At 47.8% G+C, this 17,947-nt stretch overlaps 2 protein-coding genes across 4 annotated transcripts; one reads left to right on the top strand and one right to left on the bottom strand.

Annotated features, from left to right (window-relative positions):
• The first annotated feature begins 505 nt into the window (after positions 1-505).
• DNAJC17 (DnaJ heat shock protein family (Hsp40) member C17) lies at positions 506-17,887 on the top strand. 2 transcript variants are annotated; one of them, XM_074917860.1, is made up of 13 exons: positions 506-658; positions 2,686-2,755; positions 3,914-3,972; positions 5,522-5,609; positions 6,014-6,096; positions 6,630-6,726; positions 8,368-8,417; positions 8,932-9,009; positions 9,681-9,761; positions 10,506-10,595; positions 12,803-12,818; positions 13,885-13,889; positions 17,672-17,887. In XM_074917860.1, exons 1-13 carry the CDS (start codon positions 581-583, stop codon positions 17,792-17,794), a joined length of 918 nt encoding a protein of 305 aa, XP_074773961.1. In that variant the 5' UTR covers positions 506-580; the 3' UTR covers positions 17,795-17,887. The 2 variants fall into 2 exon arrangements, with proteins under 2 accessions (XP_074773961.1, XP_074773959.1); XM_074917858.1 differs by lacking the exons at positions 12,803-12,818; positions 13,885-13,889 and having other exon boundaries at positions 10,506-10,634.
• Positions 10,641-17,665, bottom strand: C14H15orf62 (chromosome 14 C15orf62 homolog). 2 transcript variants are annotated; one of them, XM_074917862.1, is made up of 2 exons: positions 15,870-17,665; positions 10,641-15,437 (listed from the first exon to the last, which is right to left on the bottom strand). In XM_074917862.1, exon 2 carries the CDS (start codon positions 15,309-15,311, stop codon positions 14,781-14,783), a length of 531 nt encoding a protein of 176 aa, XP_074773963.1. In that variant the 5' UTR covers positions 15,312-15,437; positions 15,870-17,665; the 3' UTR covers positions 10,641-14,780. The 2 variants fall into 2 exon arrangements, with proteins under 2 accessions (XP_074773963.1, XP_074773962.1); XM_074917861.1 differs by having other exon boundaries at positions 10,641-15,600; positions 15,870-15,893.
• Positions 17,888-17,947: the final 60 nt, after the last annotated feature.

Genomic DNA, 17,947 nt, shown 5'->3' with positions numbered 1-17,947 from the left:
CCCTGGATAGTGGATTAAATGGACAAAACTTTCTTCTACAGTGCTCCCTCCTCATTTACAGTTTGGGAAAAACAGGAAGGCATATGAAAAGATCAATAAACCTGAGGAATCTCCCCAGATCAGGGCCTTGGGCTGAGCAGGCGCCCATGCTCAGCAGGTCTGGGGAAGGGCCCGTGGCGGGCTCACAGCACCCCGCAGCCTGGCCCTGCTGCGGCCTACCGAGCTACCTCCTCAGGAAACGGCTGCCTGAGGGACACTCGCCCCCGAGGCCAGGGCACCGTTACGGTACGGGTTGAGGCCGTTGCTCTGCTCACGCCGCCACAAATCTCGGCGGACAAAGCCCGACGGGAGGTGTAGTCCCCGGGCCACCCCGCCCCGCTGGCTGCCGCAGGCCTAAAACTACAAGTCCCAGCATGCCCCGCGCGCCGCGGGGGCTCCTGAGAGCGGGGGCGGGGGCGCGGTGCACCCTGGTCCGTGTAGTCGCCGTGTCACGGCGGGCGGGCGAGCAGCGGCGGCGGCGGGGGGAGACTCCATTTCCCGGCGGGCCCGGTGGCGGGGGGGCGAACCGGTCAGCGCTGAGATGGCGGTTGATAAGGAGCTGCTGGAGTTGGACCTGTACGGCCTGTTGGGGGTCGGCGAGAAGGCGTCGGAGAAGGAGGTCAGGGCCGCGGGCCGGGAACGCTTACGGGGCCGCCGAGTGGCTCGGACCGAGGCCTCTCTCTGCCCTCCCCCGCCCGCCTCTCAGCACCGGGCGCTGTCGGCGAGGGCAGAGGGCGGCTCGGTCGTGGGGCTGCGTTTGCTGCCCTGCGAGTACTGAGCTGAGCGGTTGCTCCACGCGCTGTTTTATTGCGACATCGCTGCCCCGGTCTGCTGCGTGCTCGGCTGGGGCTTTTAATAAGGGGGAAAGTCCGTTTTTCCTGGTGTTGGCTTTGCTGTGGGCAACTTACCCTTCTGTTTTCTCCTCTTGAGCCTGGGGGGCGGGACCTGTCTTTGGAGGAGGATGAAATCAGTCGGAGCGAGCTACAAAATGTGTCTCGATATTTCTCTTTGTTTATGTGCCTTCAAAAGGAAAGCTTCTCGTGTGTTATTCAAAAATTCAGTTGTCAGAGGTTGGTCTAGGTACTGTACATTCCCCTAAGCCCAGCCCTCTTGTTAATTTTGTGGGTTGGGAACGACATGTTTCCCTTTTTAATTTAATTGGAAGTCAACACTAAACACAAGATTTGAGCAACTGAGCTGGGAAAGTGACTTTTCAGGGAAAGTAATGTGCTGAGTAAAACTACTAGTAACTGGACAAAGTTAAACGTGAAGGGAAAACTTTTATTTTCCTCCTTAGGCTTCCTCTTTTCTTCTTGGCAGTAAAGAGCAGTAACAGTACAGTAAGGTAAAGCTTGGAAGCTACAGCCTGGGCATAACCAGCAGTTGTGTCTGAGGCTGGCCTGGAAATTCCATGTGCATGAAGCACAAAACGGGAACAAACCAAATGTAACACATAAGATTGAATGAGTTGAAAGACTTCGAGTGACCTCAACTTCACCACTGAGATAGTCACCGGGGAGGAAAGGAGGAGAAAATTACAGGTCGGATGTTATGGTGCGAGTTAAAAAGTGACAAGTGTAATTTAGAGTGCTTGCTAATCCTTGATGTAAAATACCGTAAACACCCAAAGACCCTTTGTGCACAGAGCAGCTTGGCCAAGAGATGAGTGAAGAGGAGCAAGACTGTTAAAGTAATTGAACCTCACTGTTTGGAGAAACCTTATCTGGCCTTGCCACGCAGAACAATTATTGTAATAGTTGTGCCTGATGCACGGGGTGGAGGCTTACCTCTAACAGGAGCCTTGCTTAGGCAGGATTCGACCTGGAAGGCTGCAGCTGCACATTTCCCTTCCAAGAGCTTTGTCCACTAGGTGGGGCCGGGCCACTGCTTATTCCACCCGTTTTAGCAGAGTAACAGTGTTGTCTTTTCTCGCATGCAGATGTGTCCCTGACAGAGGGGGCTCAGATTGACAACTTTCTGAGCTAAGTCACTTTTAACAATCTTTCTTTGAAGTGTAGAAGAGATTAAACAGTCTTTGGTCAAAAATTCTTGCCAAACTCAACTGTAGCACAGTAAATGGTATTTCTCTGTCCCAAAGTTACAGCTGCGAAGAACACAGTACCTCTGCCTATAAAAATGTCTCAGTGAACCAGACTTGGCTTGGGATGATTGTGAGCTTTGACTGCTGTGATACGATGCACCTAGAAGTAAAATTTCTGGCTTTGAAAAGCTTAGCCTCGTTCAAAACACGTAAGTGTCCTGGGCTCAAACACGTATCTTGCAGTACAGCGTGATTAAAAAGGACGGGTCACTGAGCTGAGGTTGGAAACAGGTTTTCAGAGGCCTCTTGCTATTACAGTAGTCTGCTTTAGCTTTCAGTTTGAGGGATAGTGGAGCTATCGCACACCAAAATGGTCTTTATTTTCTGTCAGGCCTGGGGGACATCTAGTCATGCAAATGAATGCTGGTTCAGCCACAGCCTTATACTTATGCTGTATGTTAAGCAACACCACCAACAAAACCAACCAAATAAACCCTCTGAATAGTAATTATTTGTTTCTGCAGTGGTTTGTTTTTTTCCAAGTTGCTTTTCTCAACACAGACTAAACAGCACCAACCAGTAAATCTCAATTCTGGCTCTTGCAGGTTAAGAAAGCGTACCGGCAGAAGGCCCTGACTTGTCACCCAGATAAGAACCCGGACAATCCCAGAGCAGGTAGGATGGGACTGCGCAGACACAAGCAGCTCTTTGTGTTTGTTTTGACGTGCACAGGCTCCTGGAAGTGGCTCTGCTTAACTTCAGGTCTGTCTTTGCATGTAATTAAGGGAATGCCTGGGCAGATGTCACAGGAAGTATACATATGCAGGACTAAGAGTTATTTTTATCGCTGTTAGAGAGGTCTGTTTTTTAAGGTTGAATGCTGGTTTAGAAACCTCAGTGCTGAAATTATATTTGCACCTCTCAAAATATTCCCCCATGGTACTTGAATCCCAGACCTTTGGCTAGTCTGTCCCCTGCGTTTACTGGCTGGTCGCTATTTTAATTCATACCTCTCACAGTTGAAACATCAGTAGCCAGCTTATAAATCATACCAGCTATGGGCAGTGCCCATTTTTGTCTGTTAGACAAGGCCCTGACTCTGTGGAGCTGAGTATATCTGAACTGCTTGCAAGGTCTGGCTTCTGCAGCTACTCTGGTTTTAAGTTTTGCAGCTACAGGTAGCAGTGACCAGGGATGGTAACTGAGATGCTGTTGATCAGGACACCTCAAGATAAATACAGTTCTGTATCTTTTCCAATCTGATGGGCTATAGTCTTATAGACTGAAAATTTGTAACTGTTACAGAGAAAATTTTTTCACCAGAAAAGATTTAGCAGCAATGAGAGGAAAGCCTGGGAGCTCTGATATCTGCAGAAGGCTGAGAAGTGATTTGAAGTGTGTGGGGAGGCCTCCAGCTTATATGTGTAACCTTCCAGCAAGAGCGTCAGCAATATTGATGTCAAATGCAAACTTTGAACCTCAGGTTGAAATACTATTGGGATGAAAGGGAGCATTTGTTTGTAACAGTGTATTTCAGGCTGATTAATACACTTCTGTAGGTGGGTTCTGCTGAATTCATGTTTTCCAAGACTTCTTTTAAAATGAACTGGTCCCAGTTTTTGTTTCTTAATTTACACTGAAGTTTATGTAACAAATGTTGTCCTTGGTGTTGAAGTGATCTTGGCTATAGGTTGGCTTACAAATGCTTTGGAAAGATGATTCTTCTTTCTGATGTTCTGCAGGTCTCTTCCCTAAGGGATTGTCTTTCCTGGTTCATCTCCAGGCTGCTAGCATGGTTTTCTGCATCTTACCCTTTTTTCTTCTAATTCCCAGCGGAAGTCTTCCACCAACTGTCTCAGGCCTTAGCCGTGCTAACAGATGCAGCAGCGAGGGTAAGGATGCCCATCCCCTGGTGCTGTTGGGGTTGTGTGGTGTTACTCTCTGCCAGCGTGCTGGAGAAGTACTGGAAACTCTTCTGCCCGGCCTGCTCTCTTCTCTGACTAGGACTTCATGAGTGCGAGTCTCATCTGTTATTCCCTGTAGTTCTTCATGAGATCACATAGTAGGTGCCAGATAAGAACTCAGACAAATGTGCTTTTTCTGATTTAATGTGGTGGGAGTAGCTCTGTCCATTTGCTACAAGGGTGAGATACTGTCTTTAATAACGTGTTAAACTGGGGCATATCCCATTTAAAAAACGAAATGATAACCACCACTGATTCAGGGACGCATTAAATTCCCATGACAACAGTGCATTTGCAGTTCCCTTGAAGTCAAGTTCTGAGAAATAAATAAGATCTAGATGTGATTGCTGAGGCTCAGAGCCTTTCTTTCCATGGGGCACAAGAGGCTTGTAAACAGAAAAGCTGAATCAGAGTCATGATCTCTGTCCTTTTGCTGCAAGGGCTTTGCAGGCTGCCAGATGCAGCTTGGACTCTTGCTGTGAGGAAGTTGTTGATGCCTACTGCTAAGGGCCTGAAAGTAATCTGGACATGTGAAGGGAAAGAATAAAAACAAACTGAAAATGAGCAAGTAACTCTGTCCAGATAAACTCAGGAGAGGAGGCATATTAAAATTTCAGATTATAAAATTTAAAAACATGAAATAACTCTCCTCTTTTCAAACATTGGCAAAGCTTGTAATCTCCTCTCGAAGGGGCAATTAAGCTTTTGGTGTCCAAGAATTTTTTGGCTTCTGTATTTTAAAAAGGAAAAAGTGTTCAGCAAACCCTTCCCACGCAGGAAGAAAAATACCAGCTTTTCTAGTTTATAAAACAAGAGCAGTACTGGACTGTAGGAGTGTTCTGCAAGTAATAGTTGGGCATTTGTGCCTGTCCGTGCTTTACCTGCTTTGGAGAGGTTCTGTGTAGGTTGATGAACAGATTATCAACTGGTTTAAACAGATGCCAGTGAAATTGCCAATTTACGCCTGTTCTTAAGTCTCTGTAGTGCTAAATGAATGTTGTTGTGTTATTGCTGCTGAGGAGTTCTGATGCTCTTTGATCTCGTACGTTCATGTGAGTCAAACATCTGTCTTGTGAATAAATCTTTCATATTAAATAGACATTTTAATGTAAAACTTTGCTCTAAACCAAGCCTGATCTGTTACCACTGTCCCTAAAGCTACTTTGGGCATGTACAGGAAGCCAGAATATTCTTGCCATCTCTGAAGGTGGGTCACACTTTCTCTCCAGTACACTCTGCGGTTATTCCTGGACTTTGTCACCCTTTCAGGCTCCATCTGGAGATCCTTGGGCCTCTCATATTTTCAGGATATTTGTGTTAACTTTCAACACTTTTAGGAGGAATACTAGCAAGAAGCAGAAAATGCTTCACCTCTCCTTAGAGTGTTTCATAATCTGATCTCACCTTTATTCACTGCTTTCCATTTTATCTTTTCTGCTTTATACAGTTTCACACTATTGTGTTGGTTCTTTGGCAGGCGGCGTATGACAGAGTGAGAAAGGCAAAGAAGCAGGCTGCAGAAAGGACACAAAAACTTGATGAGAAGCGAAAGAAAGTAAAGCTTGGTAATAAAATCAAAACTTCATTTTCTCTTGCCTTGAAGTCTTCCTTAGGTGGGTGTCAGCATTTCTTCCATGGGTGGAATGCACTGTTGGTGAATCTGCTGTCTGTTTGATGGCTCTGGTGTCTTTATGCCCAATACAATGTAGCAGCCATCTGAGATCTCCTCCCGCAGTCAGAGCTGGGGGTGGTGGTCCTGCTCCGGGCAGGAGTTAGGGGGTTTGGTGACTTAAGGCTGCTGATACATGGATGTGCCTGGGTAGAGGAGAGGTAGCAGAGCTGTCAGGACTCAACTTTGAACTTGGTGTAGGTGTAGCCAAGTTTGTAATCTTTCCATCCACCTCTGGTCAGCAGCATCAGCAGTGGAAATTCTCTTTGGATTGTTTTAATTTTGTTTGTTTCTCTGCAGATCTTGAAGCCAGAGAGCGAGAAGCCCAGGCCCATGAGAGTGAAGAGGAGGAGATCAGGATAACAAGAACATTAGAACAAGAAGTAATGATAAATTCTCTGCTGCTTTTGAGAAGAATTTCTCAGAGTCTTGACAGCCATAAAGAAAACCATGTCATGAGATGCATCAAATCTGTATATAGCAGTCCTTCAGCCTATTGGATTAATGGGCTCTGTGAAAGAGAGGATGTAGAAGGGATCTTGTAGCAGTCTGGCAAATATGTCAGCCTTGAGATTTTATTTTTCATCTGCTCCTTTCCTTTTGCATAGCAGCCAACAACAGCAGCTACTTGTTGTATGCTGGCTGGTAGGGACTGTTTCTGGAAATGTGAGGGGTCTGGTTTTGTGAGTGCTGGAGCTGTCACGGGAACTAACAGGAGGGTTGCCCCAAGTGTATAAGACGATAGATAGATAGATAGATAGATAGATAGATAGATAGATAGATAGATAGAAAGAAAGAAAGAAAGAATGTGTAAGATGGGTATAAGACAAAAGCTCTCCTTGGCAGTCTTTAGCTGGCATGACCCCACCATGGAACTGTGCCCTCAGATATCTGTGCTGTCTTACCTTTGCTGTAGATAATACGCCTGCGTGAAGAAGGTTCCCGTCAGCTTGAGGAGCAGCAGAGACTCATTCAAGAACAGATCCGGCTGGAAAGGGAGCAGCATGTCCAAGGTAAGAACAGAGGAGATTTGAACCCTCAGCAAAGCACGTGTATGTGGGACTCTGGCTCTTGTGTAGTCAGAGCTCACACCCAGCTGCAGCCTCCTGCCTCGGTCATGTTGCCATACAGAGCATCCTACTCGGTACCTTTTTCAGGGATAAGAGATTGTATTTCTGTGGGGTTGCTTTCTTATATGCAGCATGTTGCTCTTTACAGCATTGTTACTGCTCTTTTTCAGTAAATACTCTAAAACACTGAATCTGATGTGGAGCCCCACAGTTACACTGGAGGGAGCCTCATGTCCTGCTCGTCTGTCACAATTAAAGCAGTCAGTGTTCAGACTCAAAATAGGGAATGATTCGAGTTTGCAGAAGTAATAGTTGTTGTTGGGTTACTACTTCTGTATCCCCTTGACATTCCCAGTCTCTTCACCCGAAAGAGACAGTGTGAAGAATAAAGTTTTATGTAGTCTGCAACTGCTAAGACTTTGCTTTCTGGAACCTGATTCTCTGTTCATTGGGCATACACAGCCTTCATCCCGGGTGTGTACAAAGACCAGCCACAAATGTGTCAGGAAAGGAGCAACACACTGAACAGGAAAACGTCTCCATGTGGCACTGCTGTGTGACAGCAGTAGTTGCCGCATTTGAAGTTGTCTCCCTCTTGCTCCCGTGGGCTGTTCTGTAGCTGTATTTAGTCTCATTCATACAGGAGGGGATGAGATTTTTCCAGAGTCCCAGAACCTCATCCTGTAGTGTTCCTGTATCTCACTCCCATCCACACATTTCTATAGTGAATTGCCTTTTTAAATATTCTGTGTCTGTGTGGGCTTAAAATACAGTTTTATGTTTCAGAAAGTTCTGCTCTTCTTTTCAAAACTAACGATAGTGCTGTTCAGTTTTTAGTTCAGTGGGAAGATTTATTGTTTCTTGCTTCCTACCCTCTTCATTCTGACAGAAGGTATAGTATAATATCTGTTGTTTTCCTCACAAGAAAAATACTGATATAATGAGTTAAAAAAACCATAACACCAGAGGTCCAGGTGTAGAAACTCTTTTTGGGGTCACCAGGCTTTTCCTGTGTGACTGTATGTAAGTCATTCAGCCCACCTTAGCCTTTCTTAACTTAATTCTTAACTTAATTTCACATATCAGGAATTGGGGAGGATGTTGAGCATTTGTTTAGTGTAAAACATTTAGAGATCCTTGCAATGAGAACACATCATTATGAAATACTTATTTGCAGGGCCAGGTTAACTTCTTCAGCTATGCTGTCCTTTTTTTGTGAGCTCTTAATTTTTCCATGCTTGTCCCTACCAGCACAACCTTCTTGCAGGGAAAAATGATGCAGAATCTAACTGGTCTCCTGCTTGTATTTTCCCTTGGCTGTTTCCGGCCTTGCTCATGGCGAGCCTGGGTACCACAGAAGGGAGAAATGCTGACGTTCAATATTCAGTCTGTGTCGCAGTTCCTGATGATAGCATTGCACGTGACTTTTGGGGCTGAAGTGGTCCAGTGGAAATCCAGAAGTGTTTGCTACTGCCATACGTACATTCTCAGGGTGAATTTTGTGCAAAATGCTCTTTAACTGAGTTTTCAGCTGCATCCCTTACATTTTTTTTTATTTTTTTTTTTTTCCTCTCTCCTCTCCAGGCAGGCAAGAAAGAAATGGAGCAGAAGGCAAAATAACTCCTAAACTCAAAGTAAGAAATCCTTATAAAGCTGAGGTTTGGTGAAAACGGGTAGAACATTATGCAGCTTTGGAAAACAGAAGGGACACTTCAACTCTGCTGAGCTGGCACATCCCTCGTACAGTGGAGGTGAAGTGCCTCTGTCTAATGTGCATTGTGCATCTGAACAGCTTCTGTCATTGCCCTGGAAATACCCCTCCTCCCTCACACTTTACTTTCTCGCCCAGGTTTTTGAGCCTGAAATGGAGTTGTCTCTGCTTTAAGCACAGAGAAACATCCGATTACCCTGATATAGCCATTAATATGCTTTCAAGAATGATCTCTTTTATTCCAGTGAGCAATGTTTCTCCCTGTTCCCCAAATAATTTGTTCCCTTTGCACATTCTGATGTTGAAATCACTGTCTTGGCAATTCTGGGAGTGTAACTGTAAATAGCAAACTTGATTAGTGTGCAGGTGGCAGGAGCTGCATTGAGCAAGGCAACATGTGTTCACATGGACAAAATTAACTTGTGTTTATTTTCCAGCTCAAATGGAAATGCGGGAAAGAAGATGAGACAAGAGGGGGATACTCAAAAGACGTTCTGTTGCAGATCCTGCAAAAGGTCCTGTCTGACACTCTTCACTATTACTTGATCTTCCCCTGCTTTCAACAGTGTGAGATAGGAGAGTAAATTCTGGGCAGCTGCACACAAATGGGAGCGAGAGCGGCTCATTTTCTCCTCTGTTGCCCAGCTTTCTCATGTAGTTTTCAGCAACCATCAGCATGATCCGTTAGCTGTGAACTGTTCCCTGTCTTTCTCCCAGCAGGGGCTCCTGCTGAAAGGAGCAACTGTGCAAACTCTGAGTGGTTCGGGGCGTGTATCAGAGTTGGTCTGACTCTGTGGCTGGGGTGCACTTTTGCCTTCATGTTAGCTGTGGGAAGTTCAGAGACAGGAGTAGACAAGCCTTTGATCTGATTAATCCCAGCATGCAATCTTTATTTTCCCTTGGTGCAAATATCTCCTGTAGCTCTGACTTGGAGCTAAGCAGCCTCTTGCACTGGGGCTTGCTGGAAGCAATGTGCGTAGCTCCATGCCTCCCCAGAATTGTTTCCTGGAGGGACAGAAATTCTGACAGGTTGGGATCAGTGGGAGCATCGTGCAAGACAGAAAGGGTGACGGCTCAAGCCTCACGTCTGTGAAAACACGTTTTCTCTTTGCATTCATTCCATAAATGAACTTGATGTCTCTTCCAGGTCTGTAATTAACTTTCTTTTCTTTCTTTGTCTTAACAGTATGGCGATGTGCTCAATTTGTTGATCTCCAGCAGGAAGACGGGGAGTGCAGTCGTGGAATTTGCTACGGTTAAGGCTGCTGTAAGTCTGGCGGGGACCCCAGATGTGTGTAGGGCAGAGGGGGCAAGAAGGGTGTTGCAGGGGAAAGGGTTGGCAAACTGACGGCCTGGAGACGCTGCCTTGTCATTAAGGCAGTGGAGAAGGGTAATGAGAGTCTGAAGGTACAGATGCGTGAAGGGAGTGGCAGAGCTGGAGGCATAAACCCAGAGCACATAAACAAGGAGGCTGTGCATGTAAAAGAGACACTGCTTTAAAAAGCAGGCACTGAGCTGTTTAATCAGCTCTCACTGAAGGTGAATTACCCATTGTGGAGATGGCCTTAATGAGTTTTCGAGGTTATATAAGGCATTTGCAGTTTAAAAGAAATCAGAATGTCCTGACTCACTGAGTTATAATAATTCATGTGGCTGTGGAAACAGAAATCATCAGTTACTCTTAATTTTAGTAGTTCCATCAACTTACACTGTACGAGTCTCTATTCCTTGTCATTGTTCTTTCCCTCATGTATCCAAATAATCAAAAAAACCAGAACTGTCCGTGACCTGTTTGTCAGAAGTACTGGCAGTGATACGTTCTGTCTGCTTGATGCAGATAGTGACCTCAGAGTGTGCGTCTCCCGTAGGGCAGCTGTGAAATCTTCACTGTTTGTGCCCAGCTTGGCCTTGAGGCCAGGCTGAGATGGAAAAGCTCGTCAGATTGTTAGTGACCTGTGAGGAAATGGGGTCTGAAATTCAGATGGTGATGGAAGAATATTTTCATTGCTAGGAGATGGCTGTGAAGAATGAAGTTGGCCTGATAAATAATCCTCTGAAGATTTCCTGGTTGGAGGGCCAGCCCCGGAACAATCCCAGCTCTGTCCTTTCTGACAGCACTAGTCAGCCTAGGACTTCACAGGTAAGGAGACAGGCTGCTGTTATTTGAATCTGTTTCTATAGCAACCATTTAACAGTGTGCTTTGCATTTATGGTAAGATATGTTGATTCCCAGCAGATCTGAGAAGAAGCTCTTAATGAAAGGCCTGCCTTTCTGATGAGCCTTTTTGTGCTGAAGTGGTGGCTGTTTTAAAGGACCATTTTGCCCGAGTAGCAGCATGCTGAGAACACAAGCTGTCTGGGCGACTGGATCTTCCCACAGTCTGTCTCTTCCGAGTGAAAAACAAGGATGTTCCTTGCTCAGCCCAAAGCCTCTAGTGCCATTCTCCTGGATTTTTTTTTAATATACTTTGACTGTGGGAGTTCTCTGGCTCATAACTGGTTGAAATGAGCCTCCTAGAAGGTTTCTTTAGAGAGACTTTGTTACTTACTGCATTCACAAGAGGGTAACACTTCAGTGATAAAAGGAAATGTAGTTTCTTAGGGTCTGCAGGAGGGAAGAGAAAGCAGTATCAAATTAAATATCCTTGTGGGGACCTTGCTGTCTGGTTTGCGTTCTGCTTAGTAGTGTGGTTACGTGGAGTGCAGGGTGTTTGTTAACTCTTAGCTGCTCCCTGTTTATTCCCCCATACAGTCCCCCTGAAGCTGTCACTCTTGACTAGCAGCTGTATTCCAGTTGCAAAGCACATGGAAGGCAATAACGTTAAAGCACAGAAACCAGTCCGAGGACATGCTGCAGCATGCTGTCGGCTTTCCGTTCCCTCTGCTCCTGTTGGCCCTCTGGAGTGGGAGATGTGGCCGTGGCTTTTGAAGCATGTACACAACACTTTGCTGTGTAGCACCATGTTTATCTTGTGCTCTGCATGTCATCTGACCTAGTTAGTGTGAAGTTGTGAAGGTACTGCGATCCTTTGTTGGTTATTTGAGTTCCAGTTCAAATTTCACGTGACATTTGCTCCCCTCTCCTTCTTCCCTGGGGCATAAAGATCAAAAAGATCTAATTGCTGAGAGGACTTCTGCCTCGTGCTGGGCACCTGGGCAGGTGCCCTTCGTCTGTGTGTCTGTCTCCATCAACCTTGTGTGTGTTTCTTACTGCAGTACTTTAGCAGTTTTGGAGATTGTTCAGTACATTCACTCTCCTGACTTTTTGTTAAGTACTTTATTTATAGTAGATGCATTTATACATCAGAGTGCCTTGGTGTTGGCCTAGTTCTGTTGAGGGCTGTGTGTTTTCACTTGGGAGGCTTGTTCTTGTCTGGACAGCCTAGCCTGAGCAGCAGTTTCCCAGAAACCTGAGGCAAAGGCAGTTGGAGCCTCATAGCCCAGGAGCCAGGCACATCTCCCCGCACACCAGGGAGAGTCCTGCAGACACTGCAGCTTCACGGAGGTGGCCAGAGTGTTGTAAGGCAAATTGGGGGGAAAAAAAGCAGAATCCCATCCAGTTTATCTGAGTCTCTCTCGCTAGTAGAGAATGAGAACTGGCTCATTCACACCTATGGGGGTTGCTGGTGCAGTTGGAGCTTGGTAGTGGATTCTTGCCTCTGTGGGTTCACAAGCTTGGCCAGGCTTCTGACAGAATTTATCTTGGCTTGTTTCCATGACCAGAGCTTGTTAGTGTGGAACGGCAGCGTCTGCCTGCTGTGAAGGATTAGCCTGGTGGAGCAGCGAGGGAGAGCAGGCTCAAGCAGCACATGGTGTTCGTGCTGCGTGGAGGTGGTGACTCACTGCTGTCCACCCCAGCCTCGTCAGCCCTGCGTTAGCTCTCCAAACGGTGACGAGCTTGGCCAGCGACTTGTGTGCTTTCCCAAGGACTGTGCTGCTGATCCTTGTCTGTCCTTTTTACTGCTTTTCTCTGTAAGCAGCTGCAGTTTCTTTGATTACATTGCACTCTTGATGTCCAGGCTAAGATCTCAAGCTGCTCTGGTTCCTGCTTCTCCTACTTCCCGCTCCAGACCCTTCCCAAATCCTGTTGCTACTTCTGCTAGGATGCTTCCAAAATCTGTAATTTGGTAACAGCTTCTCTTAGCTGTACTGCTTTTAGTTGACTTATCCTCTTTGACCTCAGCCGTTCAGCTCTAGACTACACAAAATGAGGTCTTTCAGATATCTCTTGCCCCTGCCTCATCCTTCCATACCCCGTCTGGCTTCCCAGCTGTCCGGGGCCACATTCTTGCTTTCAAGCTGCACCAGTCTCATTCTGGTTTAAGCTGCCCTCACTTCTTATTTGCTGCTCCCTCCAAGTTGCTTCTGGTTTTGCCTGAATCCACACCCCTGTTTGCTCCCACCCTGCAAACGCAGCTCCTTCCCTGCTCTGCCTCAGAAAACAGCCAGAGACCTGCAGCATTCTCATGGCAACGCCCTTGGTACCTTCAGAGGGAGGGCAGCCCCACGCTGACCGGACAGAGCCGGGGTTTCGGAAGCACTTCCCAGGTGAAAACAGGGCTGAGTGCTGAAAAGTCCTGCTGTGAGGAGGCAGCAATTTGCAAACTGCTTGACTCCACAGTCTCAGTTGGCTCATTTTCTTCTCCAGCAATGGGTGCACGTTGTCCAGCAGTTCCTGGAGAGCTGCTGGAGCCAAGCAGGTGAGTTATGCTTGACTTACAAAAGCTGTGGGTTGGCCAGTGTTACTCTAGGCTATCTGAGAGCAATGACTGTTTGATTGCTGTGGTTCTGCATGGTTCAAAGCACACAGCAGCCCTGAAGTGCTGTGAACAGCGTATTTTGCCACGACAACAGCGTGAAGCGCTCGCTTCTGGGAAGGTCTTCCTGGCATCTTTAGTGGTGGGATCTCCCTGCCAGTGCTTCTTCATTTCGGGCCATTAATTCAGCCGTATTAAAGTCCTGAGACAAGCCTCCTGTCTGGCACTCTTGCCTCTTTTCTAAGCTCCTTTGAGGTTTCACAAAGTTTGTTTTGTATTACCTGACTTCACAGCCTGATGTGAATCTAGCAGGGTAGGAGCTGCCTGTGCCTTCTCTGAAATGTCTCTTTGCACTTCACTGTAGCTGGCTTCCAAAGCTTACGGTTATCTGGGGGCATGGAGGTTTTATTTTTTAAATTTTAAAAAGAGCCCTAGTATCTAGTCTAGCCATGAAGAAGGTAAGAATTGGTGACTCAGTAGTTTCTGCAGTGTCCTTTTAATAGTTTCCCTAATGCTGCCTAAAGTGTCCTCAGCCTGGCCGAGTCTTCCCCATGGTCCAGCTCACGGGGTGAACAACTGCTCGTTTCCATGCTGGCTCTCGACCAGAGCTGCGTGCACTCTCCTCAGCGGAAGGTAAAGTACCAGCAGCTCCAGCCTTCTCCCAGCCCAGAAGAGCAGAGCCACGCTGCTTCCCCCCTCAAAAAACCTGAAGCGCCAGAGGATACAGAGAAGGGACCTGTGCTCCTGGTGCCTGAGCTTGCTCTGGCTTGCTACCAATGAAATGAGGAAACAAGACGCTTCCAGTCACAGATACATTTATTCTTCCATATCTGTACAGCTGATAGATCAGTGCATGCTTCAAGCAGCAGTATCTAGAGAAATTTCTTCTCCTGCTAGTAGGATAAATAAACTGCTGTTGCTGTATCACAAGCCTACATGGATGCTTACCTGTTTCCAGGCTTGGAGTGCCAACTGCACTTGAGTTAGGGGAAAAGAAACCCACAAGGAAAAAAAGAAAAAGGAGCAGCTTTGATTTGTCATATCCAGACATGGTGGGAGAAGAAACACCAGTTTGTGACTTCTGACCCTTGCCACAGCTATGGCTTTAAGATGAAGTGCTGCTATCTCCTTGGAAGCTGCCTCTGATCCACGGATGATGTGTGCCATACCCCTTCCTGTCTGTGTTCCGCAGTGTCACAGCCACGTCCCCAAAATAACAAGTCTTTTGCCAAACATATGCCATTCCTCCCCGAAGAGGAGGTGCACAGTCAAGAGTGGGAAATTCCTGGCGTGGAGAATGGGAACTTGCCCAGGAGGCTCCAGCAGATTGTGCTTTCGTCTGAGAGTGGAGCCTGGGAGCTCTGCTCCAAAGGGCTTCTGGGCAGGGATGGGGACAGTCTGGGGGGTAAGTTGGGAGCAGTGAAACGGGCTACACGCAACGGGAATGCTGCAGCATCCATCCTCCAGCTGGGGCTAGAGAAACTGGTAGCAGCAGTCAGTAAATGGGACACGTTAAATGAGAAATACCTTCAGATGGCGTAATCTCTTGGGTTCTGTTTCCTGAGGGTCTGCAGAACATCCTCGAGAAGCGATAGGCCCAAATCCACTTTGAAGGACAGGAAGGGGTCAGACAGGTCAGGAAGAGCAGTGCCATTCTGGGAAGCTGCCTCTGAGCTCCCGCAGTCTGTAGCCTGGTCCTTGTGGAACTGAGTTTGAGTGGCTTTGTGGTATTGGTGAGCAGCACCAGAAAAGGCGATGTCAGAGTGAGAATCTGTGTGATCGATGATGTTAGGGCAGCTAGAACTGTCCAGGTACAGCCGGGGGGGCTTGGGAGGTGCTTGTGCCTTGGCCAGATTTTGCTCACTCTGACACGACAGGTAATCAGACTTGTCCTTCAGATCCCTCAAGCATTCCCTCTTCTGGCACTGTCCATCACTGTCCAGAGTGTGGCTGTTCTGGTTCAGGATGATGACTTGGTTGCCCAGCTTTTTGTGTCTCCGGAGTGAGAAACGTCTGAAGAACGTTGTGGACTTAATGGACCCTCTCCGCCAAGTATCCATGCTGCTGGGAGCAATGAGGAGGAAGAGGAAACTGCAGACTCCTCACAGTCAGGCGTCGGACTTAAGGCACAGGATCAGCAACAAGCAACACCACAGGAACAACCTCTTCCTTCCCTGTTCCCGTAGCTGGAAGGAGAACAGAGAGGCTGGTATTGCAGGAAATGCAAACTTCACGCTACGTCCCAGTGTTAAGGAGCAATTGGCCTGTCTTAGATGTTAAGGAGCCTCCTCCTTCAGTGGAGAGGAACAGCGATGTCTGAGCTTGATAAATCTGTGCTGCAGAAGCAAGCTGGTGAAGAATAGCAAAGGCACACAGTCACCATGAGAACAGATTTAATCCAGCATCTAGAACAGAAGGGCACTTTGGTACCATGGTAACCAGCCACCTTCGTGGGGAAGGGCACGGTATAAAAATCTCAGTGGGTGGTTGGGAAGGGAGACGGTGACTCAGTCGCACCGAAGGAAACCAAAGAAATAGTCAAATGGAAGTGTAAAAAGCAAAAAAAAGGTATATGTAGAAGACAAGCATTAGGAAAATTGAGTGCAAAATAGACTTACGCTGTGTTGGAGCAGCACCTGAGTCCAACAGGCGGAGAGGAGAAGCTGCTGAAGCACTGGGAGAACTGCCACCACCACCTTCACCAGCTCGCTGGGACGCTGGGAGGAGCAGGTCTGAGGACGGTCCAGCCAGGTCGGACCCGGAACGCTGAAAACCCACAACAGCTCCTTCTCTTCATGTGCCTCCTGTCACTGCTTCCAGGCTGCACTTGTGCGTACGTATTTGTTTTGAGCCAAGCCCTTGCTGAGTCAGCCACGTCAGAAACTAGGTTTTACACTATTGGTAATTGCCAGGATTGCAGGAAGTAGGTGTGTGGAGCGGCAGGCGCCAGCCCCCACTCTGCCCCCGAGGAAGCAGCTCCCTTAGCGGCTCCGGGTTGCTTGAGACCTGGCAGCAGGAGCGTGGCCGCGGAGCCCGCCGTGGCTCGGGCTCTTCCGCTCTGGGTGAGCTGCCACCTGCCGCTTCTGCCGCCTCCTTGTGCCGCGCGGCTCCCAGAAGGGGCTGGGAATCATCTCCTGCCTGTTTTAAAATTCCAATCCAGAGCGTGAGGTAGTGATTCAGGTTTGTGTGGGTGATTCATCTTCATGAGCCTCATGCAGGCTGTTTCATTCAGTATCTGTGGTGAGTGGACAGGAACTTTGAAGAAGCTTCGTTCTACCGCTCAAGGCTGATACAATCTGGTGCTTTCTCAGACATGGGGGAAATCTGGGCCGTGCAGTGCTGAGAGGTTACTTCATTCATGCAGGTCCTAAGATACCAATTATGGCACATTAGTCCCTTAATTTCCCAGTCTGGGTTTCCCATCTATTGTGGGTTTGTATCTTGTCCTCGCAGCTGGATGCTCTGCAGCTGGAGGAACCACTTTGCTGGCACGTGGGAACAAATTTGCACTTGCCCCGTTTTCATGCAGAATCTTATTCAGCTGTTCTATTGCCTCTTCATCCCTTCTACTTTCTATTTAAGTTGCCCTTAAATCAAAACTAAATCTAGTTCCTAGAAAAATGAATGTGAGGGGTGGTTTTTTTTTTTCCATTCTCCTTCTGTCGAGATGCTTTTATTTCTACCTGAACTGTCAAACAAACGGGAGGGATGTTTCCAAGCACGGCGGTGCTTTGAACACATCCGAAATAGTAAGGACACCTACTAATGTTCAGTGGCTTTGAAAGCAGTGTGCCAACAGCACCGTTCCGCTCTGCGCTGGCAGCTCTCAGCTGCTGCCTACGTTTATTAGGTGGAGTCTGCAATCGGCTTCGTTGATGTGACAGTTGCTGCCACACGCAGCAGAATGACTCCAAGAGCTTTTCAGAACCGAAACACTCTCATGTCAGGTTTGGGAATGTACCTGGTGGTTTTCTTTCTGCAGCCGCTTCATGACTAAACCACTGAAAGGTTCGGTTTAGGTGTTTTTATGGCATTTGTCCTTTTGAAGGGGTAAAGCGGTCGCTGCGCCAGCCTTGTGCTCACCGAGCAAGCTCATCACCCGCCATACCCCAGCGAGGGGAGTGTGCTGCCCCACGAAGCCTGGCTGCAGGCAGGGAGGTCACTCCAGCAGCGTGGGGGTCATTGGGGCTCTGTACCAGCTCCCCCCCGCCCGCCCCCTCCTCCTCCTCCCATCAGTTGTGATGAAGCAGTGGGCCAGCTTCTGCAGGCCAGGCAGGTTTCTCACCTCACCTTGGTTCTGCAGGGTCATGTGGCCACGAGCCACCATCCCTGCTCCCCGTGTGTGCTGGGAGCGTGCGTTTGGGGCGGGGGTTGAGGCCTGCACTGTCCCTGATGTGCTGTGTCTGTTCTCTGCTCCCAGGCCTCAGTGGTGTCGGAGCGGGATTACGAGAGCCTGGTGATGATGCGGCTGCGCCAGGCAGCAGAGAGGCAGCAGCTGATCGAGCAGCTCAAGCGGGAGGATGAGGAGGAGTCTCACACCTAGCCTGAGAGAGGATGGATTCTCCCCACCCCATTGTTCTTCGTTTCCAACGCTCACTCTTAATTTAAGTCAATAAACCTCCTTTTTTTTAAAAACTGTTGTAGGAATCCAAACTCCTAGTGACTTTTCCAGAGTGGTGGGAAAAAAACGGCTGCA

The sequence above is a fragment of the Athene noctua genome, chromosome 14 (assembly GCF_965140245.1).
Source record: "Athene noctua chromosome 14, bAthNoc1.hap1.1, whole genome shotgun sequence".
Taxonomy (NCBI): domain Eukaryota; kingdom Metazoa; phylum Chordata; class Aves; order Strigiformes; family Strigidae; genus Athene; species Athene noctua.
This window is presented reverse-complemented; position numbering and strand designations above follow the sequence as displayed.

Excerpts from the sequence above, each read along its gene's own strand:
- DNAJC17 (XM_074917858.1), top strand. The coding sequence starts at position 581 with ATGGCGGTTGATAAGGAGCTGCTGGAGTTGGACCTGTACGGCCTGTTG. Across the intron at positions 2,756-3,913 it reads CCCGGACAATCCCAGAGCAG|CGGAAGTCTTCCACCAACTG; the intron begins GTAGGATGGGAC and ends TCTAATTCCCAG. Across the intron at positions 5,610-6,013 it reads GCGAAAGAAAGTAAAGCTTG|ATCTTGAAGCCAGAGAGCGA; the intron begins GTAATAAAATCA and ends GTTTCTCTGCAG.
- C14H15orf62 (XM_074917862.1), bottom strand. The coding sequence starts at position 15,311 with ATGGATACTTGGCGGAGAGGGTCCATTAAGTCCACAACGTTCTTCAGA.